General features: G+C 40.3%; 1 protein-coding gene across 1 annotated transcript in view; it reads right to left on the bottom strand.

The window, feature by feature from the left end:
* The window catches only part of cacna1ba (calcium channel, voltage-dependent, N type, alpha 1B subunit, a), a 331,900-nt gene that overhangs the window by 250,616 nt on the left and 55,451 nt on the right, over nt 1–25,833 (bottom strand). Inside the window, 3 exon segments of the mRNA XM_034200269.1 lie at nt 9,739–9,926; nt 10,701–10,853; nt 13,882–13,973. Of these exon segments, the coding sequence (XP_034056160.1) occupies nt 9,739–9,926; nt 10,701–10,853; nt 13,882–13,973 (433 nt within the window).

Genomic DNA, 25,833 nt, shown 5'->3' with positions numbered 1-25,833 from the left:
GAGCGGCCCCGTTGAGGGAGTTTACAGATGAAAAGACTCAGCCATGTTTATGCAGCACTGCACGTGGAGATGTGGTCTCGCAAATCGCGCAGATTACATAGGCCTACATGTATATAAACCGATATAAACCTGCGGCGGAAACCCCTCTTGTCTGTCAGTGAGTGAGATTATTTTATAAAAGTAACGAAGTAACGCGTGTCGGGGCAATGTTAGTAACTGTAGTGTGATTACTGAATTATAAAAGTAACGCGTTACACTACTCCGTTCCCGACATAAGTAATATTATATATTATATTATATATTTACTTTGTAACGCGTTGCACCCAACTCCGTTCCCCACTCAGCGAGACACCCGCTGAGAAGCCAACTATGGTTATTGGTAGCTCTATTATGAGACACGTGAATTTAGAGACCGAAGCCTCCACAGTCACATGCATTCCGGGGGCCAGAGCGGGCGACGTTGAGGCGCATCTTAAACTGCTGGCTAAAAATAAACGTAAATACAGTAGGATTGTTATTCACGTCGGTGGTAATGATGTTCGTTTACGCCAATCAGAATGCACCAAACTTAATGTGGAGTCGGTGTGTAGTTATGCTAAAACAATGTCGGACACCGTAATCTTCTCTGGTCCCCTCCCCAATCTGATCAATGATGACATGTATAGCCGCATGTCATCATTTCAGCGCTGGTTGTCTTGGTGGTGCCCAGCAAACAATGTGGGCTTTGTAAATAATTGGACAGCCTTCTGGGGAAAACCTGGTCTGATTAACAGAGACGGCATTCATCCTACTTTGGATGGTGCAGATCTCATTTGGGAAAACATTTCAGGGCTTTGTGGACTTAATCCATGACAAACTGGAGTTGAGACCAGGAGGCGGAGTCACAGTCTTACACGCTTCTCTGCGCTCTCTCCTAGGCAGTCATCCATAAGAATCCGAACCCAATAAAATACCCAATATTAGCGGTGTGTGTGTCTGCCCAAGGACAAGTTAAGGTAAAACCTAATAGAGGTGTCATACATAATAACCTAATAAAAGTAAATGTAACAACTACTACAGTGCAACAAAACAGGAATATTAAATGTGGTCTCTTAAACATAAGATCTCAAGCATCTAAAGCAATATTGGTAAATGATTTAAAATCAGATTATAATATTGATATATGCTGTCTCACTGAAACTTGGTTGAGACATGAAGAATATGTCAGCATAAATGAGGCCACTCCACCCAGCCATATCAATACTCATATTGCCCGAGGCACGGGCCGAGGAGCTGGAGTTGCAGCCATCTTTGACTCAAGTTTACTTATCAATACTAAACCAAAATTAAATTATACCTCCTTTGAAAGCCTCGTTTTTAGTCTTACGCATCCGACCTGGAAAACTTTGCAGCCAATCTTATTTGTTACAGTGTACCGTGCACCAGGTCCTTATTCAGAATTCTTATCAGAATTCTCTGAGTTTTTATCAACTTTGGTTCTTAAAACAGATAAAGTAATTATGGTAGGTGACTTTAATATTCATGTTGACGATGATAAAAATAGCCTTACTGTTGCATTTAACTCTATATTAGATTATGTTGGTTTCTGTCAGAGTGTAAATAAACCAACCCACTGCTATAATCACACTCTCGACCTTGTTCTGACTTATGGTATTGAAATTGAGCAACTATTAGTCGAACCGCATAATCCTGCTTTATCCGACCATTTCTTAGTAACTTTTTAAGTACTATTACGAGACTACAAAGCATTAGTCAAAAGCTCCTGTAGCAGAAACCTATCTGTTAGTGCTATAGCCAAATTTAAGGAAGAGATTCCACCAATACTTAACTCGATAGCATGTCTGCATGTAAGGGAGGAAACTTATACAAAATGTACACCACCCCAAATTGATCATGTTGTTGATAGTGCTACAATAAAATTAGACTCTGTTGCTCCTTTGAAAAAAATTAAAATAAAACAACATAGATTAGCTCCATGGCATAATGCCGAAACCCGCAAAAATAAAGCAAAAGTCGAGACAACTTGAAAGGATATGGCGTTCCACTAAACTTGAAGAATCTCGTTTAATTTGGCATATTACTCTCAATGAATATAAGAAAGCACTGCGTAAAGCGAGAGCAGCCTACTACTCTTCATTAATAGATGAGAATAAGAATAATGCAAGATTTCTTTTCAGCACTGTAGCCAGGCTGACAGAAAGCCACAGCTCGATTGAGCCTTCTATTCCCATAGCACTCAGTAGTAATGATTTGATGTGCTTTTTTAACGATAAAATTGTTACTCTTAGAAACAAAATTAATGACCTCTAGCCTTTGACCAGTATAGTGTTATCAACAGCTCCCGGAAACGTAAGTTCTAATATTACACTAGATAGTAAACTAGAATGCTTTTCAGCCATAAACCTTGAACAATTAAATTCAATGATTCTCTCTTCTAAACCATCAACGTGTATGTTAGACCCAATTCCAACTAAGCCGTTGAAGGAAGTTTTTCCATTAATTAGCACTTCTTTATTAAATATTATGAATATGTCTTTATTATCAGGCTATGTTCCACAATCATTCAAAGTAGCAGTGATAAAACCGCTTCTTAAAAAGCACAACCTCGATCCAGAGGTTTTAGCCAACTATAGACCTATTTCTAATCTTCCGTTCCTCTCAAAGATTCTTGAGAAAGCGGTCGCAAAACAGCTGTGTGATTACTTAAAAAACAATGATTTATTTGAAGATTTCCAGTCAGGCTTTAGAACACATCATAGCACAGAGACAGCTCTGGTTAAAGTCACAAATGACATTCTAATAGCCTCAGACAAGGGACTTGTCTCTATTCTTGTCTTGCTCGATCTCAGTGCTGCATTTGATACTATCGACCATGATATCTTATTGCAAAGACTAGAGCACTTAGTTGGCATACAGGGAACTGCTTTAGGCTTGTTTAGGTCCTATCTATCTGAACGCTCTCAGTTTGTACGTGTCAATGATGAATCTTCCACGCAAACCAAAGTTAGCCATGGAGTGCCACAGGGCTCAGTGCTCGGACCTATTTTGTTCACATTATATATGCTTCCGTTAGGCAATATTATAAGGAATCATTCTGTAAACTTTCATTGTTATGCGGATGATACTCAACTATATTTATCAATCAAGCCTGATTAAATTAATCATCTAAATAAAATTCAAGACTGCCTTAAGGACTTAAAAACGTGGATGACCTTACATTTTTTTATGTTAAACACGACCAAAACTGAAGTTATTGTACTTGGCCCGAAGAATCTACGAAACAAATTATCTAAAGATATACTAACTATGGATGGCATTCATTTGGCCTCCAGTGAGACTGTAAGGAATCTTGGTGTTATATTTGATCAGGATTTATCCTTTAACGCCCACATAAAATCAATTTCAAGGATCGCCTACTTCCATCTACGTAACATTGCAAAAATCAGGCATATCTTGCCTCAAAACGATGCAGAGAAACTAGTCCATGCATTTGTTACTTCAAGGCTGGATTATTATAACTCCTTATTATCAGGGTGTACCAAGAAGTCAGTCAAGTTGCTTCAGCTGATTCAAAATGCTGCAGCTCGTGTACTAACCAGAGTTAGGAAAAGGGACCACATTACTCCTGTTCTGGCTGCCTTACACTGGCTCCCTATAGAACACAGGATATAATTTAAAATTATTCTTCTCGCATACAAAGCCCTTAATGGGCAGGCGCCATCTTACCTTAAAGAACTCATTATACCCTACTGTCCTATTAGGGCATTGCGTTCCAAGAATGCAGGGTTGTTGGTTGTTCCTAGAGTCTCTAAAAGTACAATGGGAGCCAGAGCCTTTTCTTATCAAGCTCCACATTTGTGGAATCAGCTTCCAGTTTGTGTTCGGGCGGCAGACACCCTATCCGTTTTTAAGAGTGTGCTTAAGACCTTCCTTTTTGATAAAGCTTATAGTTAGGGCTGATTAGATTCAGCCCCTAGTTTTGCTGATATAGGCTTAGTTTGTCGGGGGACATCTTACTTCTTCCTTATCTCTGTCTATACCTGTGTACTCTCATGTTCCGATTAACCCAGCTTCCCCAAATGTCTTTCTTTTTGGTGTCTATATACGCCGGGATCCGGAGTCATGGATGATCCTGCGGTCCTGTGTCCTGGATCGCGAGCCCTGGATCTTGAGTCGTGGCTGTGGTCCTGGATCATAGGTCCTGGATGGATATCCTCGTGGATTCATCTTCCTATTATACACACATGCATTTCCAAACATTTGGACTACCTATGTTGCAAATGTATTGTATTTTCAATTTACATACGGCATCTATTGCACGTCTGTCCGTCCTGGGAGAGGGATCCCTCCTCTGTTGCTCTCCCTGAGGTTTCTCCCATTTTTCCCTTTAAACTGTGGGTTTTCTCCGGAAGTTTTTCCTTGTACGATGTGAGGGTCTAAGGACAGAGGGTGTCGTATTGTCATACTGATATTCTGTACACACTGTGAAGACCACTGAGACAAATGTAACATTTGTGATATTGGGCTATATAAATAAACATTGATTGATTGATTGATTGAATGTCTGCCAGTCTTCCTACCCAAATCACTTTTTGTGTAAGATAGACACACTAATCTCCTCTATTTTATGGCAATACTCCTAGAATTAGGAGAGTGCTTTTACAAAGGCACAGATCTACAGGAGGATTGGCCCTTCCAAACATAAGACACCACTATTGGGCAGCCAATATCCACAAAGTAATTTTGTGGATTAAGGAACCAACATTGAGTTGGTGTGAGCTTGAAGCCGAATCCTGTCCTACTACCTCACTTTTGGCTTTGCTTACATCTACATTACCCAGCCGGCCGACACAATACTCGAATAACCCGATAGTTGTTTCCACCCTAAGAATATGGTCCCAATTCAGAAGTGCTCATGGACTTCATGGATCCTCTATTCATAGTCTCATTCGCAACAACCATCTCTTTCTCCCCCCTTACACTGATGGGGCCTTATCTATGTGGCAGAGATTAGGCCTTATCAGAGTAAAGGCCCTGACACACCAGGGCGAAATCTGCCGTTTTTATTAGTCGGACGACGAAGCGTGCCCTGTCGCCCAAACTCAATTTGGTGTGTCCCGCACCGTCGGCCGTGACACGCCTTATTTGGCCTTTCATGGCCGACGCACGGCAGATTCAACATGTTGAATCGGCCGTGAGTCGGCCACAGGCAGTCGGACAAAGAAATCACTCTGATTGGCTGTTCAGCTAGCGAATCAGTGCATGAGAAGCAAAACGGTTGCTTGAGAATGTCTTCCACAAGCAACACTCCAATGGCTGATAACTCCAGTACCGCACGAAACATGTTTTCGATGGACGAGAGTGAAAATGGAACGCACACGCTATTTCTTGTTTGTTTAGATCACGCAGTCTGTTCTTCTTCTCTGTCTTCCGGTTGTTGCCTCTTTTGAATGACGAATGCACACTATCGCCGCCCGCTGGTAAGGAGAGTTATTGCCACTCACGCATTCGCAGTTCGTACGTGCTCGGCTGAAGTCTTTGCGGTGTGTTCCAGTGCGACACATGGCCAAGACGCAGGAGAACACACCAACGCAACAGTCGGCGTCAGTGTCGGCGAGTTCTCTGGTGGCTGCCTGGTGTGTCAGGGCCTTAAGGGACCTTTACATCAACAATGTTTTCGGTAGCTTTAGCCAACTCCCTGACAAATGTAGCCTCCCAGAATCTATTTCGTTACTTCCAGGTCCGTAACTGGGTTGAACTAAATAACCCTTCCTTCCCCAATATCCCTCCGGATTCAATAATTGACTCAATTCTGGACACTTTAACAACCTAAAAAGGTCTGGTTTCAAGAATTTACAATTCCATCTCCTGTATCACAGAAACATCTCTTGGTAAAATCAAACAAGATTGGGAAGAGGAACTATTCCAAGCAATAGATGATGATATCTGGGATGGCGCATTAGCGAGAGTGAACAATAGTACGACCTGTTCCAGGCTCAATCTTACAATCTTATACAACTTAAAGTTGTCCACCGTATCTACTACACCAACTCTAAACTCTCCAAAATATACCCTAATGTCACGGATACCTGTAACAGATGTCACATGTCACCAGCAAACATGATTTATATGTTTTGGTCTTGTCCTCGCCTACAAGGATACTGGACAAGCATTTTCAAACACCTTGCTGAGGCCTTGGACGTGGTATTGACACCATGTGCAGAAACTGCCATTTTTGGAGTACTACCTGGCCACCGAATGATGAGGAGGAAAACTAAGGACAGTATAGCCTTTGCACCTCTATTAGCACGTAGAAGAATACTCCTAGAATGGAAATCCTCAATAGCACCTAAAGCATCTCTATGGCTTAAAGATCTAATGTTATACCTGAACTTGGAGAACATTAAATATAACCTGAGGGGCTCTTTAGAAATGTTTGAATCTGTCTGGGGCTCTGTCATAGCCTACATAGCTGAACTTAAGACACTAAGTTAAGAAGAAAGGGGGGGACTATGAATGTTTTTTTTTATTTATATATATATACATGTATGTATGTACGTACGTGTATGTGTATATGTGTGTATGTATGTGTATGTAAATGTGTGGGTATGGGTGTAGGTATGTACATATATTAAAGCAATAGCTCACGACAGGCCGTGGTATATGCTCATCACAGCTAAGGGGCGTGGTTCGGCCCGACGCGAAGCGGAGGGTCGACAACCCTCTTAGCTCTTAGCTTAGCTTTTATAAAACGGTTACCAAGTGTGGGAATATGAAAGAAAAATACACACTCTAATTTAAATAGTTTTTATTAGTAAATAATGATGTTCAAAATAAAATAGTCCCTCCGTTGCCTTCTGCACGAAACATAGTGCGAGGTGGTTGCTATGCAACAACACTAACAGCTAGCGAACATATTGATCCATTATTTGGCTATTTATTTACATTCATTTGTATGTTGCCGTTTATTGTGCACCCACTGAAAAACTGTCCAGAATCAGTAGAATGGCTTACGTGGTTACTTGTATAGGTTGAGGTTGTTCTAGGCTGTTGATTGGCGTGGCGAGAATATTGCTCCACTTTCTCCGGTCCCCGAGATTCGGCTTCCAGCAGCTCTGGAGACAGCTGCTGGAAGCGGTCATAATTTCTCTGCTTTGTTTCAAGACCCGCATCAGAAAGCTTTTGAATGGTGGTACTTTTCCAGTTGGTCTACCTGCTCTTCACGTAGCTCTGCATGTCGTCGTTTAGGTGCTTTCTTTTCTGGAGATAGGCACTGCTCAATCCACTCCTCCATAGTAAGACCCCCCCGGAGGTCGAAGTTAATCTTAAATGTTTCCATCTTATGCTTTGTAAGTTTGTTTGGTAACGGAAGAAATGTAAATATATTTATAAAACTGACAAGTCAAATCAAGCAATCTGATTGGTCGATAGCGTTTTTGCGGACCTCTTTGATTACAGATTTGAAAAGATCTTTAAAAAAACTTGCTTTAAAAGTAGCACAATTCATTATGTCAAACCTTGGAAAGTATCTAGATATCCCTGCCCTAATGCCAAAGGAACTGCACACTGAATATGTTTTGCCGTTTGATGTCTATGTCTGGACCTCTGCGTAAAAAAGGAGGGTTTCTGCCCCGTTACTTCTCCGCTGCTTTCTTGTTCCAGTCTGAAGGAAAGGAAAAATACAGACCGTATAAATGTAACTCATTGTGCCAAACTCAATAAAAACATTTTTTTTTAAAAAAGAAATCCACAGCATTTCAAGTCAAGCACTTCCTAATGTACCGTCCAGAGATGTTCTGACTTCCCTTTTGGAGAACCCCCCCCCCCCTTTCCAATAATCAATCATTTATCATGATATCAAATTTGATCAAATTATAATTTTGGCAATCATGGTTTGTATTCAGCGTTGAAAACCTAGCTTGTTGTTTTCGCCCTGTTTGGAAATGGTATGAAAATGGCACTTTCAATCATGGAAAGGTTTGTGTATTTGAAAAGGTATGTGTATATAGAATTCAGATACATTTAACTATTTCAAAGACTGTTGTATTAAGATACAGTTACAGTGGTAGTGGCTTCATGAACAGTCCTTCATGTCATAATAATTATAATGTGTGTGAAGTGTCTGATACTTTTAATATGCTTGCAACGTGATAACATAATCCTCTGAACATTCAAACTGTGTGAAAGACTAGTTGTTTTGTGTGTGCGTGTGTGTGTGTGTGTGTGTGTGTGTGTGTGTGTGTGTGTGTGTGTGTGTGTGTGTGTGTGTGTGTGTGTGTGTGTGTGTGTGTGTGTGTGTGTGTGTGTGTGTGTGTGTGTGTGTGTGTGTGTGTGTGTGTGGCCTTCTACATGTGCATGAAATTGTGTTATTGAGGATTAACAAACACCCTGAAAACTCAGTTGGTCAATCCAGTGGCGAGCCGTGACTTTTATACCTAGGCCCTCTGACCCCCCCTTCCCTCCCTTCCCAAAAAAGAAGAGATATTATGTCACAGCGTATACTTCAGCGGAATATCAAAACAACGGCCCGGGGTGCAAAACGCATCAATGACAGCGACCCTCTACCACACAGAACAACACCATTTATATAAACACCTATCATGACAGGGCACCCACAGCCAAGTAACAATTACAAATGAATTAAGTCGGCACGGCGGCCCACATTGAAAATGACTTTGATGATCAAATCACCGAAACACAAAGTCCATCCTCCTGTCCTTTTGGATGAAGCACTTGATGGCGGGTCATGCAGCTGATCCTTTGCCACTCCAGTTTATCATTGTAACTCAATCTTGAAAATGACTCGGTTAATAATTTCACAACGATGTCATCACTATCACTGAAGTGAGCCATCATGAACGAACTTATGCTAATCATAAATCTATCGATTAGATTTATGATTCGAATATTATAAAAGTAGGGTAGACATGTGGATATTACCCGGCTGAACAAAACGTGCATTTATTTAACAGGTTCGTTCCACAGACCTTATTTTGAGCTATTTTCCAAAATCCTATGGAGAAATCCCATTGCTTTTGTGTCGAGGGAACCAGCAGCTTACTACCGGGTTTTAGGATGCGTCACTACACCACTCTATAACACACTTCACAGCGGGTGGAACTTGTCATAAAGTCCGCGATAATAAAGCCCACCCATTTAGAGGGAAGATATGATTGCTCAATTGTACTGTCATTTTACATTACTCTCTCGTTCAGTTACCCTAGCTGGCCCTCTGTGAATTCATAGCTGGACCACCAATCAGCTCCTATCTTCACAGTAACTCGCAGAGACGGCCAAAAGGAGAAGCTGAACAGGCAGATTTGAAGGATTTATTTATTTGGATATGTTATTTTAAATACAATTAAATCAAGTTATTTTGGTAAAACTAATGAAAAATAAAAATAAATTATCTTTTAAATTTTTCTTGTTTTAAATATCTTAGGCCCTAGACGGTTCGCCACTGGGTCAATCCCAAATGTTGTATTTTGTAGACTTTGTAAACTTTCCTCCCAGATGAACACATTGGCCATACTTAAAACTAGATGACATCAACAAATACAGTTAGCCTACAAATCAATGCTCTGTGGTTTGCAGCATGCAGACAGGTTGACCCCCAGGTCAACCTGTCAAACTCCTGGGTCAAACTCCTGGCCTGATTTATTTTTGTTTCAGTCTGCCACTACTTAACAGACAGTCCTTTACAAACATTTCAGATGTGCTTCCTGTCAGTGGACTCACGTTGTAGAGGATCTCTACCCATCCCTCCATGGTGATGCACTGGAACACAGTGAGAATAGCGAAGAGGATGTTGTCGAAGTTAGTGATGCCGTAGTTGGGTCCCGTCCAGTACTCCTTGCAGATGGTGCCGTTCTCGCAGGTCCTGGCCGGAGCCTCCAGGCCGCAGGGGAAATCTGCCACCTGTTCGTCTGCAGCAAACACACAGTTCACACACCGTCACAGACACAAAACACAATAACATGCCGAAGTATTTTTAGAGAAGGCAGTGGATGTATTATGTAAAAGTGCTTCTCGTTATACAGTAGATTCAGAAGAACATTCCATCTAATGCACAATATATAGTTTCCACTGCAATGATACATATAGTGGCAACATTTAAGCGAGCACTTTTTACATATTTTGAGTAAAGCCCTTTGTGGATAAATTGTGATTTGAAAAATTACTCAACTCGATATAGCCTATACTTAAATGTAAGCACAGTTTATCATCAGCAGCAGGAGAGGTCTGATGCATCTACAAAATGTCACCTTCTAATACAGAAGCATATACATCCCTTTGTCCCTGAACCAGATGCAGACATCACAGACAGTTAAAGACAGGGATACTTTAGAGTTTTTTTTTTAATCTTTAATAAAGGCAAAGGCATTTAGTTATTTTTAATCTCTTGTAATATACTACTGTCTCTTACAGTATTCCCATAATCTGCCAATAATGGAATGGCTGTTGTGTATGCACCTTGTTTTGTTATTGTTATTGTGAAGTTATTGACAGCTGGAGGACGGCAGACAAAGGAGCACAAATGAATGGAGTTTGACGGCACTGTACAAAGAATTAAAGAATGCCTGGGTCAGCAGTGTGTCCATAAGCCATTACATGGGGATGATTAATATAAATGTACATATAATAACCATGCCTAGATTCACATTGTGAGCGTGTGTGTCCCTTGCTGGTCTCTAACTCACCGGTGTCTATCCTGAAGCAGGTGCGATGGAACTTTCCCATGTAGAAGTCGAGGCCGATGATGGCGAACATGAGGATTGCGAAGAAGAGCAGCAAGCCGATCTGCAGCAGAGGTACCATGGCCTTCATTATGGACTTCAGTACCACCTGCAGACCTGGTGCAGACAAGGGAAAGATGCATTTCAAAACTGACATTTAAAAAAATTATTAATTTATATTGTGTTAGCCTTTATTGGAGAGAGTAGGGACAGACGGGAAACACCACATGTTAAGACTGATCAATCAGTGTGACATTGTGTTCATGTTACCAGATTCCTGATTGGTCGTGGTATTATTTATGTTTTTGTTTGAACTAATCAGAAGAAGCAATACATCCTGCCAACATGATTTCAAGTCGGCAATGGGTTCTGCCAACAAAGCTCTCATTGGTGGATTGTTTCTCCAGCTGAGGGAGTCATTAATGGGCACAACACGAGACATATTATAGACATTCTCTTGATTGAGTTAATGCTATAACATATTGCGTGAACATAAAATACATTTTAACAGTTCCCTTGGTTGTTACTTATGAAAGCATTTGACATGAATACATATAGCGAGTACCTGGTGTTTACATTCATGTGAGACCGACTATGTCTCTTAGAAAAGCAGGTTTTATAGTACTGAATTCATTTGTCATTATCATTTTCCTGATCTTTTACATAATCAGAACATCTTGTTCTTGTTTATATTTACAGGAAACTTTTCTTTTTTCTATAATAGAATGAGACGCTTCATGTATCTGGATGGCAGGTGTACACCAGAGTGGTTCTCTGTGGTTTGCTTTGGGCACTTTGGTTTAGGTGGGGACACGACTGTGATCTGTTACTGAGTCAGTTACATTTAGTATCAACCTTTTTCTGACTTTTCAGGTATAATAATTAACATCTTCTCTTTGTGCTAATAGAAAACTGTTCAGTGTTTTTATGTAAAACCATATGTGTGGGGAGCCTTCATATATAAGTGTAAGACACTGGGAAGGTGAATGTGATGTCAATTTGAGCCAACAGATACTGTAGCATAAAGACAAAGTTTGTTTTATGTCAAACATTTTGACTTATTATTATGGGAGGAGCACAGTTGTACTTGCTAACATTAAATATGTTTTAATAAAGGGTCTGTATATCAGCTGTAATTGATTTTTATCCAAATCAACTACCCAATACGAACACTAGAATAGCCCTTATTCAAACCATTAGGGTCAGAAAATATTATCGAATATATTAACCTAATATCTTTGAATCAGCTAAATTAACTGAGCTGATCATAATCATATTTCTTATTGTGACCTATATGTCACATTATGTTTGCTGTGACATTTGAATGTTAAAGTCCCGATATGACATTAATGTCACAGCATTATGCATCTTATTTGTTTCATATCAATTTGATCAACAGGTTAAATGTAATAGAGGACATGTTATGTATGCATTATAATTATTAAATGGCTTGAATCTGACCTTTAGCAACAAAAAACAAGCTTTTAAAATGTAGCTAGTTTTGTCACAGGCGGGGCTTAAGGAAAAAGTGAGTGGGCACTCTCTTTGAGCCCAGATCAGAGAATTATTGTTCTAGAAAGCCAGGCCCTTTGGCTTCAGATGCCACTGCTCTGAGTGTGAGAGGACAACTTCAATGCCTCTCATGTCTGTTCTTTATTACACCACACAAGTATTTGGTTGATTTCCCCTAAAATACAAATTCTTATTGCGATTGACACAATCTCTTTTTAATCTTTTTTAATCGGCAGCACTATTATTATTAGTAGTATTTTACAGAGGTTTAGGTAAGAATATATGAAATATCTTTGTTTAAACTTTTATAAGGTTACATTGTTACATATTATAATTATATATTACTTAAAGGTGGGGTAGGTAAGTTTCAGAAACCGGCTCGAGTGCACTAAAATTTGAAAGTACACAGCCGAAAAGAATCCGCCCCTTCCTTCAGACTTCCTTACAGAGCACCTCCTCCAACACACATGAACGCGCACATGACGTCAGCAGACTGGTGAAAGTGGCCGCCTGTTGCTGGCGAGTCATTGAAGTACTGCTGCAATGCACGCCCAATGACGGCACGCCCAATGAGGGCACGAGATACATTTGTGCGTGCACGAGATGGAAGGCTGACAGACAGGGCGGCAATCCAATCCGTTTAGCCGGCCCGGCTAAACGGATTGGTTGTACTTTGTACAGTATTACGGCTTCCACAGATGACATTTTTTCATGGATTTTTTGTCAAAGCACTTCAGATATTCATTGCTATCGGGATTTACATTGCACTTGATATTGAGGTAATCCAAAAGTAAGAGAAAGTAATCAGGTTACTTTCATATTGTGATACTCAGATTAGGTTACTGATTACATGTTTTGACATGTAACTAGTTATTGTAATGGATTACAATTTTAAAGTAACCCTCCCCACCCTGCAGATGAGGGAGGCTGTGGCTCAGTGGGTAGTGTGCTGAACTTCAAATCAGGGGATAGCCAGTTTGAGTCCCACTGCAGTCAGCATGTCGTTGTGTCCCTGGGCAAAACACTTCACCCCAAATTGCTCCTGTGGGGATTGTCCACAGTATTGAATGTATGTAAGTCGCTTTGGATAAAAGCGCCTAACAAATGTCATGTAATGTAAACATGTAATGACACGCAATGTTTTGTTCAGACCGTTTGCAGAAACTTGTCCTTTCACACGAGACTGCTCGACCCGCTGGAGACGCTGTAGTACATATGCCGGGCCTGTAAGTGGCGCTGTACTTCCGCCACAAAATACACCAAAAGCAGCGAAGAAGACCCCGGAGCATGGTTGCCCTTTTGTTTATGCTCCGTGGTGGATTTAGCAACATGTAGTTCATGTAGTTCTCCATGTCCACTTGTTGCTGATGGTTGTGGTAGAGGAGCTGTAGATTTTGCAGTAACTTCTGTAGCATGGTCAGTAGCAGTAGCAGTAGCTACTGACAGTAGCTACTGACCATGCTACAGCAGTGAGCAGCAGAGGTGGGGAGAGGCGGGGCTATGGCTTTATCATTATCAGGAAATGATCGTATAGGACGTATACACAGAGCCGCCCAGAGCGTTCCGTCCGCAGATCTACCCACCTTGGGACCCCATTTTGATAGGAATCTGTTTACATGTGCAGGTAACTCACTTGGAATGCCGGATACTAGTTTGAGGGGCCGCAGTACTCTCACCGCTCTTAGTGTTCTCAGATCAAAGTCTGCCCCCACAGTGGCCAGGATCCTGCACACACAACACAGCAGGGGTCAGGATTTCAGATACTTTAACAGCTGATTGTTTCAAACACATTGGCAACCAAAGATCACTACAGATGATACATGTTACACTTTAACATCATTCAGTCATCAAATCATTAATGAGGCTGGTAGACAGACTGTTAACACATGGTTTTAACAGTTGGTAAACTCATGCAAATAGTATTTTCATAGTGTTGCTAACAGTAATAACACCACAGCACAAACAATAATATGCATATATGATATTGATATTACTGGAAAGCCCAAACAGACTGAAGTTTAAAGCACTTCCATCCTTATAATGTGAATAAGTACAGTGATAGTCTATCAGGCTCTGGCATTGAATACATTGTAAAAGGAAACATAACAGGTTGAAAAGTCTTGATGGATGATATTGGATTTTTACCGTTATGCATGTTTTGCCTATTGCCGATGCAGTTACCAATATAAAAATAAAAATATTTTATTTGACTGTAAATGTATATTTTGTTGGTTGATGATGAGTTTGTGAATGCATGCTGAAGACAGACACAGAGAGAGTCAGTCTGTCCAGGCGCATTCAGATGTCTACATTGAGCAGATGTTTAAATAAAATGTAAATGTCACTCATGTGAAGAGGATGGAGGAGTTCTCGGCTCATGAGATCATGCAAGTGTTTGTAATCCCGTAGCATTACAAGCTCCTCAGAATGTAAAGGCAGTCATAAAATGTCTTGTTTGTCTTTAAGGAGCTTTATCAAGCCTGGAAATAACATGATGTCATTATTAGTGCGAATGCTGTGCCACAGCAATCCACTATAGTTCTTCAAATTTGTATTAGTGTGAATGCTGTTTATGGAAAACCTCTCCTACGTTGAAACATTTAAAAAAATTAAGAAAAAATATTAAACAAAATGCCTCTTGAGGGCATGAAGAGTTATGAACTTGTCAAAAAGTCCACCTAGCTCCCAATAGACTCCCATGTTAAATGTGTCTGGTTCTTTCTTCAGAACAGAGAGAAGTCAACTTTAAACAAACTGCTCCCATCTCCACATTTACCACACAAAACCCCCCAAAAAAACATATATCAGTTCATTGGGGTTCCCTGATGCTCACGGTCTGTTAATTTTTTGATAGGAGCTATAGTTTTTGAACAGGTGGCAAAATTGTCAGATATGATCCTCAATGCATTCTTAATGGGACTCAGTTCTGCAGTTGATAATCATGGTGTTGCTGGGCAGATTAAAAACTTTGATCTCTGGGCTCACACAGGTGTTATGATTATTTATTATGATTAGGTGCTCAGCACAGAAACAAACACTGACAAACACACTAGACCAGGGGTGCCCAACCAGTCGATCGCGATCGACCGGTCGATCGCGGGGAGATTCCCAGTCGATCGCGAGATGTGTCTAAAAATAGAACAACAATATTCTGTTTTATCGTTAACATCCTATAACATAATCTTCCTGTGCCAGAATAATGCACATGAACGCATCAAAGCTTTGTGATTGGCCGGCGTGACCCCATGTGTGGGGGCGTGGCTGGTGGGCAGTGGGCACTAGTTCGCTGACGTTGTCCGTGTCAACAGGAGTCACAGTCCGCACACACACAAGACAGCAATTATGGCAGAAGCAAAAAAGCCCAAAATATATAATTTTCACTCCGAGTGGGAGGATGATTATTTTTGTATCTATTCCAATTCAAAGTCCATCTGTCTCATCTGCAATGCGAGCGTGGCTTTATCGAAGAAGGGTAATTTAGGAGCGGCATTTCAAAACAGTGCACAAACGCTACGAGACGGAATTCCCTCCTAATTCTGCCCTACGCTCCAAAAGGGGAGGGGCCTGAAAGGACAGCTAAATGCACAGCAGTCCATTTTCACCAGGCCCAACAACAAGAGCAAGGCTGCTACCAAAGCATCTTATCGTGTCAGTCACGTTCTTGCGAAACACATGAAGTCTTTCAAAGATGGCGAAGTTGTGAAAGAAGCATTCCTGGAGGCTGCAGATGCGCTTTTTGGGGACAGTAAAAATAACAGTAGCATTTCAACAGGTTTTTGATATAATAAAAACTCAAGTTAGATACCGTTATTAATCAGCTGTAAGTTTTAGTTTGTTTGAACTTATTCATTATAATTATTATACAATATGGTATAAGAATGCACACATTAAGATCTGTTCTGTTTAAATTGAGTATAGTCTATTATCAATTCAGGTTAAGAAACTAGTGTTGCTTGCATCCTATTTTAAAAGGCATTTATTTTTATACTCTACTAAAATGCAACAAAAAAAGGGTTTGATTCTATTCATGTTGTCTTTGTATTGCACTTTGGCAGCAGATTCCTGTGCAGCTTCAGATCTGAGTTGTTTTATTAGTAAGCCTAATTTATACTTTTGTATCAACACTATTTTTATATAATGGCAAAGAAAGGGTTCAGTGTATTTTATTTTTCTCCTGTGTCATATGTGGCAGCACTGTTCAATGTTTCTTGAAAACATTACCCACTGTAGTGACGTGTGAATAAACTCCAACTCCGTATCAACAACACTGTTGTGTCACTTCAGTTAAATACTTGTATGTGTGTAGATTAGAAAGAGGTAAAATAAAGGATCTGCAGTATTTTATGAAGTATTAATCGTACAAAGGTCCGTTTTATACAAGTCAAAGTGTGTATTTACCTGGTAGTAGGCTGTCAGTAATGGCCACGCCTCTCTATTTGGACTGGTAGATCTCGGCAGACTGGCAACTTTAAAAGTAGCTCTCGGTTCAAAAAAGGTTGGGCACCCCTGCACTAGACTGTCTCAGCCTATTATTTTCTGTCTGATAGAGACTTCATACTGACTTCAACATGTTCCACATATTTTATACATTATTGGTGACGTATGGTTTTAGTCGAAAAGTTTGCAGTCAAAATATTCTGCTGCTTTCCCAAGCCTTTTTACTTTATTTTCTCTTCCTAATACAAATTAATTCACTACTACTTACATCTGATATGTAACTCCTTCAGCCTACTTTCAGCTACAGAAACCATTCAACTATTACATTATTCAGCTATTTCAGGACATTGAGGCTGTACATGTTGTTGTTTATACCTTTTTTAAACATTTTATTTTAAATATTAAGCTTCTTCACTATTTTTCCTATTCTTCCAGTTAAACATTTAACTTTCAAGTTTTCAACAAAGTCGTTGCAATGCATTTGAGCTGTAACAATTTTGATTCAAATAATTTCACCCTTCTGCATTTCTCCGCTGAGTTTTCCCACGCTCGGACATATGTCTGCGGGGGGGGTTCAGCACACCTCCCACGCCAACACTACAAGTCGTTATTTTTCATTTGCCTATGAATGCCAAGTTTACTTTCATTTAAGGCAACCAGACCAGATCCTTTTTGGACCCTTTTTAGGATTTTGCAGCTTTAATTTGAAGATTATACTACTGTATTAATTGAACTACATTACTCTGAAAATCTGATATGTTAAACATGCCTAAGGCAAGGCAAGTTTATTTATATAGCATCTTTCAACACAAGGCAATTCAAAGTGCTTTAAAAAAATGAAAAACATTAAGAAAATGGCATTTAAAAACAGTAATTAAAAATTAAAAATAATAAAAGAAACATTAAAATAAAAAAATGCATGGAAAAGTTACAGTGCAGTTTAAGGTATGAATAGTTTAATTAAAAGCAGCGGCAAAAATAAAAGTCAGCCTGGATTCAAAAGTAGTCAGAGTTGCAGTGGACCTGCAGGTTCCTGGTAGTTTGTTCCAGATATTTGAAGCATAATAACTGAACTTCTCCATGTTCAATTCTGACTCTGGGGACAGAAAGCTGACCAGTCCCTGAAGACCTGAGAGTTCTGGATGGTTAATAATTTAGCAGTAGGTCAGAAATGTATTTTGGGCCTAAACCGTTCAGTGCTTTATAAACCAGCAGCAGTATTTTGAAATCTATTCTTTGACACACAAGAAGCCAGTGTAAAGACTTCAGAACAGGAGTGATGTGATCTACTTTCTTAGTGTTATTGAGGACTCGAGAAGCAGTGTTCTGAATTAGCTGCAGCTTTCTAATAGATTTGTTAGTGAGACCTGTAAAGACACCATTACAGTAGTCGAGTCTACTGAAGATAAAAGCATGGACAAGTTTTTCTAAATCCTGCTGTGACATTAGTCTTTTTAATCCTCGATATATTGTTAAGGTCATAGTATGCTGACTACCATGACTACACCTACATTTCTGGCTTTATCTGTTGTTTTGAACATTGCAGACTGAAGCTCAGAGCTAACTTTGATACGTTCTGCCTTGGCTCCAAAAACCATTACCTCAGTTTTATCTTTGTTTAATTGGAGAAAGTTCTGACACATCCAGTCATTGATTTGTTCAATGCAGTGTCTGATTTGGAGCATAGTCTCCTGGTGAAATGGTTATGTAAATGTATGTGTCATCCGCATAGCTATGGTAACTTATTTTGTTGTTATTCATTATCTGAGCCAGTGGTAGGATGTAGATGTTTAAGAGAAGAGGCCCCAGGATGGAGCCTTGAGGAACCCCACATGTCATATTTTTCAACTCAGATGTGTATTTACCTATAGAAACAACATTTTTGCTGTCCTTTAAGTAGGATTCAAACCAATTTAGAACTGTTGCCGAAAGTCCCACCCAGTTTTCCAGTCTGTCTAGTAATATGTTGTGGTCAACAGTGTCAAACGCAGCACTGAGATCTAATAAGTAATACGTTCTGTGCTGTGGTTTGGCCGAAAGCCAAGTGGAAGTTGGAAGTTACCAGGCTGTTTCTACACGGACCACTATTGCGGTAAGCATGTTGTAACTTCCGGTTGTTGTTGTCATCTCCGGGTATCCCGTGTGCCTGTTCTGTTGCTGATAGCTTATTATCTTAACTTAATCGATCGTTTTAAAACTCTTGATCACGGCAACTGCCTGACGTTGTAATCACACGTTACCACAGCTTAAGCACTCACAACTCTCCTTCTCTTAGCGACTGTAACTCCACAGTTGCCTACACTCTTTTCGGGTCTGCTAACGGTAGCTACTTTAGCTTGATAGCTAGCCATGGCTCTTTCCCCACCCTCGGGTGCTATTTCCTGCTCTAACTGTCTCATGTTTGGTTACTTCCCTACCTCCTTTACTGGTACCGATACATGTGTTAAATGTAGTATAGTTGTTAGGTTGGAGGCGGGAATCATAGCCATAGAAGCCCGGCTCCGCATCTTAGAAAGTAACTCAGCTACAGTAAAGCCCATGTTAGCCGGTGCGGACTGGCAAAATGTAGCTCCTCTTAGCCGTCCCCCGGCAACTCCCGAGCAGCAGGGAGACTGGGTGACTGTTCAGAAGGGGCATAACGCGAAACCCGCAGGTCCCCACCAACCCGTTCACGTATCTAACAGATATTCCCCACTCAGCGAGACACCCGCTGAGAAGCCAACTCTGGTTATTGGTAGCTCTATTATGAGACACGTGAGATTAGAGACCGAAGCCTCCACAGTCACATGCATTCCGGGGGCCAGAGCGGGCGACGTTGAGGCGCATCTTAAACTGCTGGCTAAAAATAAACATAAATACAGTAGGATTGTTATTCATGTCGGTGGTAATGATATTCGTTTACGCCAATCAGAATGCACCAAACTTAATGTGGAGTCGGTGTGTAGTTATGCTAAAACAATTTCGGACACCGTAATCTTCTCTGGTCCCCTCCCCAATCTGATCAATGATGACATGTATAGCATGTCATCATTTCAGCGCTGGTTGTCTTGGTGGTGCCCAGCAAACAATGTGGGCTTCGTAAATAATTGGACAGCCTTCTGGGGAAAACCTGGTCTGATTAAGAGAGACGGCATTCATCCTACTTTGGAAAGTGCAGATCTCATTTCGGCAAACATTTCAGGGCTTTGTGGACTTAATCCATGACAAACTGGAGTTGAGACCAGGAGGCGGAGTCGCAGTCTTACACGCTTCTCTGCGCTCTCTCCTAGGCAGTCATCCATAGGAATCCCGAACCCAATAAAATACCCAATATTAACGGTGTGTGTGTCTGCCCAAGGACAATTTAAGGTAAAACCTAAAAGAGGTGTCATAAATAATAACCTAATACAAGTAAATGTAACAACTACTACAGTGCAACAAAACAGGAAGATTAAATGTGGTCTCTTAAACATAAGATCTCTAGCATCTAAAGCAATATTGGTAAATGATTTAATATCAGATTATAATATTGATATATGCTGTCTCACTGAAACTTGGTTGAGACATGAAGAATATGTCAGCATAAATGAGGCCACTCCACCCAGCCATATCAATACTCATATTGCCCGGGGCACAGGCCGAGGAGGTGGAGTTGTAGCAATCTTTGACTCAAGTTTACTTATCAATACTAAACCAAAATTAAATGATACCTCCTTTGAAAGCCTCGTTTTTAGTCTTACGCATCCGACCTGGAAAACTTTGCAGCCAATCTTATTTGTTACAGTGTACCGTGCACCAGGTCCTTATTCAGAATTCTTATCAGAATTCTCTGAGTTTTTATCAACTTTGGTTCTTAAAACAGATAAAGTAATTATCGTAGGTGACTTTAATATTCATGTTGACGATGATAAAAATAGCCTTACTGTTGCATTTAACTCTATATTAGATTATGTTGGTTTCTGTCAGAGTGTAAATAAACCAACCCACTGCTATAATCACACTCTCGACCTTGTTCTGACTTATGGTATTGAAATTGAGCAACTATTAGTCGAACCGCATAATCCTGCTTTATCCGACCATTTCTTAGTAACTTTTGAAGTACTGTTACGAGACTACAAAGCATTAGTCAAAAGCTCCTGCAGCAGAAACCTATCTGTTAGTGCTATAGCCAAATTTAAGGAAGAGATTCCACCAATACTTAACTCGATAGCATGTCTGCATGTAAGGGAGGAAACTTATACAAAATGTACACCACCCCAAATTGATCATGTTGTTGATAGTGCTACAGATGCGCTGCAAATAAAATTAGACTCTGTTGCTCCTTTGAAAAAGAAGAAAATAAAACAACATAGATTAGCTCCATGGCATAATGCCGAAACCCGCAAAATAAAGCAAAAGTCGAGACAACTTGAAAGGATATGGCGTTCCACTAAACTTGAAGAATCTCGTTTAATTTGGCATATTACTCTCAATGAATATAAGAAAGCACTGCGTAAAGCGAGAGCAGCCTACTACTCTTCATTAATAGATGAGAATAAGAATAATGCAAGATTTATTTTCAGCACTGTAGCCAGAATGACAGAGAGCCACAGCTCGATTGAGCCTTCTATTCCCATAGCACTCAGTAGTAATGATTTTAAGTGCTTTTTTACCGATAAAATTGTTACTCTTAGAAACAAAATGAATGACCTCTTGCCTTTGACCAGTATAGTGTTATCAACAGCTCCCGGAAACGTAAGTTCTAATATTACACTAGATAGTAAACTAGAATGCTTTTCAGCCATAAACCTTGAACAATTAAATTCAATGATTCTCTCTTCTAAACCATCAACGTGCATGTTAGACCCAATTCCAACTAAGCTGTTGAAGGAAGTTTTTCCATTAATTAGCACTTCTTTATTAAATATTATGAATATTGTTGTGGAAATAATTATCATAAGACGCCAATTAGTAACATACAGGACAAACCTCGATGTCTGTTTACCTTCTTTAAGGACACAGGCGGCTTAGCCAATAATGTTATTGTTCCCATTCTGTGACCGGTCAATACTGGGATACAGATGGTCTGTGTTGTGGGTACACTGGGACACTTCCTTCTCTGTATTTGTGGACTCCAAGGTAAAATATTCGAGGTCATAAGTGTCCGAGGCAAGTAGCTCTGTGTTCCCACACTGTTTAGGCTATCTCCTCAAATATGTTGTTTACTCTCTGCGAAACCAGTTAGATGGGCTGGCAAGAGAGAGGCTCTCCAGAATTGACGTGGCAACTCTACCGTGAAGTCAGAACCTCTGACTCTTGGACTTGTGATGTGAATCCTCCGGCCGTTAACTCCAAATAAACCATCATGTGTTTGACATCAAAGCTACTGCTCTTCCCGTGTCTCCTTCCTGAGTCGGTGACTCCCACTGCATAGCTACACAGAAGTTTCCACTACAAATTGGCGTTGTCGGCAGGATGCCAACAGATCTTCAGATTGTGGTAAGTGTGATTTTCAAATCTACTTTGGACATTGCCTTATCAGAATCTGTGATTGACGGTATCCTAAAATTACCTGTGAAACTGATCGGCTGCGTTTCCTTTTGGTTAATGAACATTTGGGGATGATAAACCCAGGGAATCAGTGTCTGGGGACTCAGTCCTGGCTTATTTCCTCTGTGTATGCTGCTCGGGACGGAAGTGCCATACAGGCATACACAGCTCATGTTTAGAGATACCTTAAAGAAAGAGCATCAGTGAAGTGGAGCTTCTGTGTGAATTGAAAGCAATGCAAAAGATTTGTATTGGACAAATCGCCGGATTTTGGGGGTCGTAGTGGCTAAGCACAGCAGTTGAAAATAAGCAGCCAAAGATATTTGCTGCTATCACCTCTCTGTAAAAACACGGCTCCAGCTGCAGCCTTGCGTGTGTGTGTAAAACCTCACCGTGTGTGTGTGGGGCTGGAGCAGTGCAGGCTGAGAGGGAGAAAGTCACAGCTTATTGCCTATAGGCTTTAACTCACGGCACCACCGTCCTTCAAACGGGACGGTCTAAAAGCACTCGTTGTTTAGGACCGCTTTTCTCATGGTTAGACGGGCCAGCGCGAAGTGCGTGCATCACCCGATGCGCTACGGCTCTCTGGAGCAGGTGGTGGTCAGGAGTGCATACATAAAATTATAGGCTAATTGATCAGAGGTGTGTAGTGGCAAGCAAGCATAGGCAAACTGTGTTTCACCTTGAGGTGAACTTGATGGCGAGTAGATATAGGCTGGTCGTACGGACTACAGTCAACTGAGCTGTTGTTTGGAGAGAAAGGGCAGGGAAAAGTCTGTGGGCTCCGATCGGGGGGGCACAGCGCCACTAGAAAGAAATAGCCTAGTGGTTGTCGCAAGAGGATAAGCTAGTTATCGTTCTTGGACGGCTTTCAGGCACCGATAAATCACTTGTATGCAAGGGTGAGGCGTGAGAAGACGCCGCACTGGAGAGAATACCCCACCCCCTCTAAGATCTCTAAAATCCGGACTAAATTGAGCTGGATGAGCTTTGCTGTCGCGCTGGTGTTTATTACGAGTTCATGTTTTGTTTGTCTGATTGTTTGTATGGGGGTCTATATTGGTTTGTCCCGCCGTCTTGTGTATGTTTTGTAACAATAATTAATCAGTCCATAGACAGGGTAAAATGAACTAAACTTTAATTATCTCACCAAAAGTAAATGACTTGAGAAAAATAAAAAGTGTTTTTATGTCCTGCCTCTGTGTGCAGGGGAAAATGTAAACAAGAAGCACACTGTTCAGGGTAAGCGCTAGGTGTAAGAAGAAAATAAGATTATATTGCTTTAAGAATCCATTCTTAAATGGTATTGCTGGTATGTTAAGATATCTTTGTGACCTTGTATAAACCCTATGCCCCGTCTTGCGCCCCGAGACCCTCAGAGACCTGCCTGAGGAGATCAGGGTTGCAAAATCTGGTTTTAGGTCAATGTTGTATTATTTGTTTCATTTATTCTTAATCTATGTATTGTATAGTAATAATGAATAAAAACGTAATGTATTGAACACATTCCGAAACAAAGCAGATAAGGCAGAACAAGACTCAGACATAATACTAATTGTTGTTGAAACCTTTTGCGCTGTTGCAGCAAAATGGAAACTGTGTTAATTATTCTGTTCCAACTGGCCACTGGAATCAGGTGATTAATATAAGTTGAAGTTCAATTACAGTTTAAAAAATAGTTTAACACTCTTTATTAAACTGCTTGAAAATATTTCTAGTATCAACCAATTGGTCTCCATAGACAATACTAAAATTAAAATAGTTGTTAAACTACTGACAAGTTTTCTGAAACCGAGCTTATGAACAACAGAGTAAAGGTTGCTGGTTAAGCCAGGATCAATATATTTGTTGAAGTTTTTATTTTGTGCATAATAAATGTGTTAAATTAATTGAGCAATTCTTTAAAAGTATAATGTTGCAATTTCTTTAAAATAAGTAATTACAGTTACAAAATAGGTGTTGTTTTCCAAGGGCCTCTTTTCCACAGGCCCACACTTTGAATCATAACATTTCCAAGTCCTACAGAGATCAGTATCACTTTGTGTTGCAAGCCAAATCCAGGGTTTCTACTCGAGCCCAATTTTAAATACCATAAAGAAAAGTATTGAACCCAGCTCGAGCTAAATGTGAAATGTATTTAATTAATGTGCAAGTGTTTTGATTTATTTAAAATGTTCCAGTCTAGCTTCCTTCGAGTTTAGTATAAACAACAGATTGGTTCTCATAACATTCTCACTGCTGTGCTGTCCCAAATGTTTGAAACCTTGGGCAGATAAGCACACACACACACACACTTTGGATGAGTAATCACTTCATCCAAATTGTAAATTGTTGCCTTCTTTAAAGTTATTAGTAATTCAAGATTAATTATTAAATTAAATTAGGTACATAACAATAAACAAAATAACTTTGATTTGATCATTTTGTTCACAACATTAGACCTTGTCCTCTAATCTCTACTAGAATAAGATAAGTGTGCATGTTTGGGTGTGGAACACTCCTGTAATGTACCTAATCTTGTTATCCTTTTCATTACAGAGCTGGGGAAATGGTGTATTGCTTAGATTCGGATCCGTGCAAAGTCCAATTATGACTGACTTTAGTTCTAATGTTAATTTGATTTCAACCCATAAGTAATTATTTAGATTAACTCAACATTTCACATGATGATGGATTAGTGCTCCACATTTTTCCCACTAATTTGTTGTGCAATTAGGCCAATGGTAAAGAGAGACATTGATGACCTTGTGTCCCTTTTGTTGGTACGTGGTTCCATTCTGTCTATGGCCTTGGACGGCTTCACTAAGAGTCACCCAGTTCTACCTTGCTACAGTCCGGCTGAGTGCAGTCACAGAGATGCTATGGCTGCTCTACATGAAATGACATTAATGGTCTGGTCTGAGCTTCCAGAGACAATGCCGCTCCTCAAACTGAACAATACTGTCTAACGTGGGCCACTCCCCCCACCAAGCCATGAACTGAAAGCTTGACATCTGAACACCTGGAAGCCTCCCGGTCACACCAGCACCAACCCTTGGGTCAGTCAGATGGGACTAACGGCTTAACTTAGGGCATTTGGTTCAGAAATATGACTCTCGTTACCGCAGAGTGGGTTGTTTTTTTAAGGCTATTCATACTGCTATGCAGAGGATGCCTGTAGGTTGGCAAGCTGTTAAAAGCCCCTACTATTTTTTAAAATAGGCCTAAATGTCAGGGGCCTCTTAAATGTCTAGTTCTACATGTATTCCCATTATATGGACAATGTTTCCACCTGGTGAAACTGAAGGCTGCACGGTACTCAGGCTACAATACGATCATTCTGTTCTGCTCTAACAATTCAATTGATAGATTCTACATCAAAACAATTAGCTTTTATTGTTTCCAATGATAACGTCATTTTAAGAGAAGGAATGCAAACCTGTTTTCAAATGTAAGGTTTTGAATGTGTTTGACATTTCTCAGTAAAAACACCCTCAGACACCCACTATCATTTATGCTATGCCATCAGTAGTGACTCAGATGTTAGGGGGAAGAAGCTTTTCCTCCCAAATCAGATATGCTTTGTTTTTTCAACAAAGGTATACAGTTCCTGCATAATATATGTTTCTCACAATTGTTTGTTTTTTTGTAAGCTGCACAC

This window comes from Gymnodraco acuticeps, unplaced genomic scaffold, assembly GCF_902827175.1.
Source record: "Gymnodraco acuticeps unplaced genomic scaffold, fGymAcu1.1, whole genome shotgun sequence".
Lineage (NCBI taxonomy): Eukaryota > Metazoa > Chordata > Actinopteri > Perciformes > Bathydraconidae > Gymnodraco > Gymnodraco acuticeps.
This window is presented reverse-complemented; position numbering and strand designations above follow the sequence as displayed.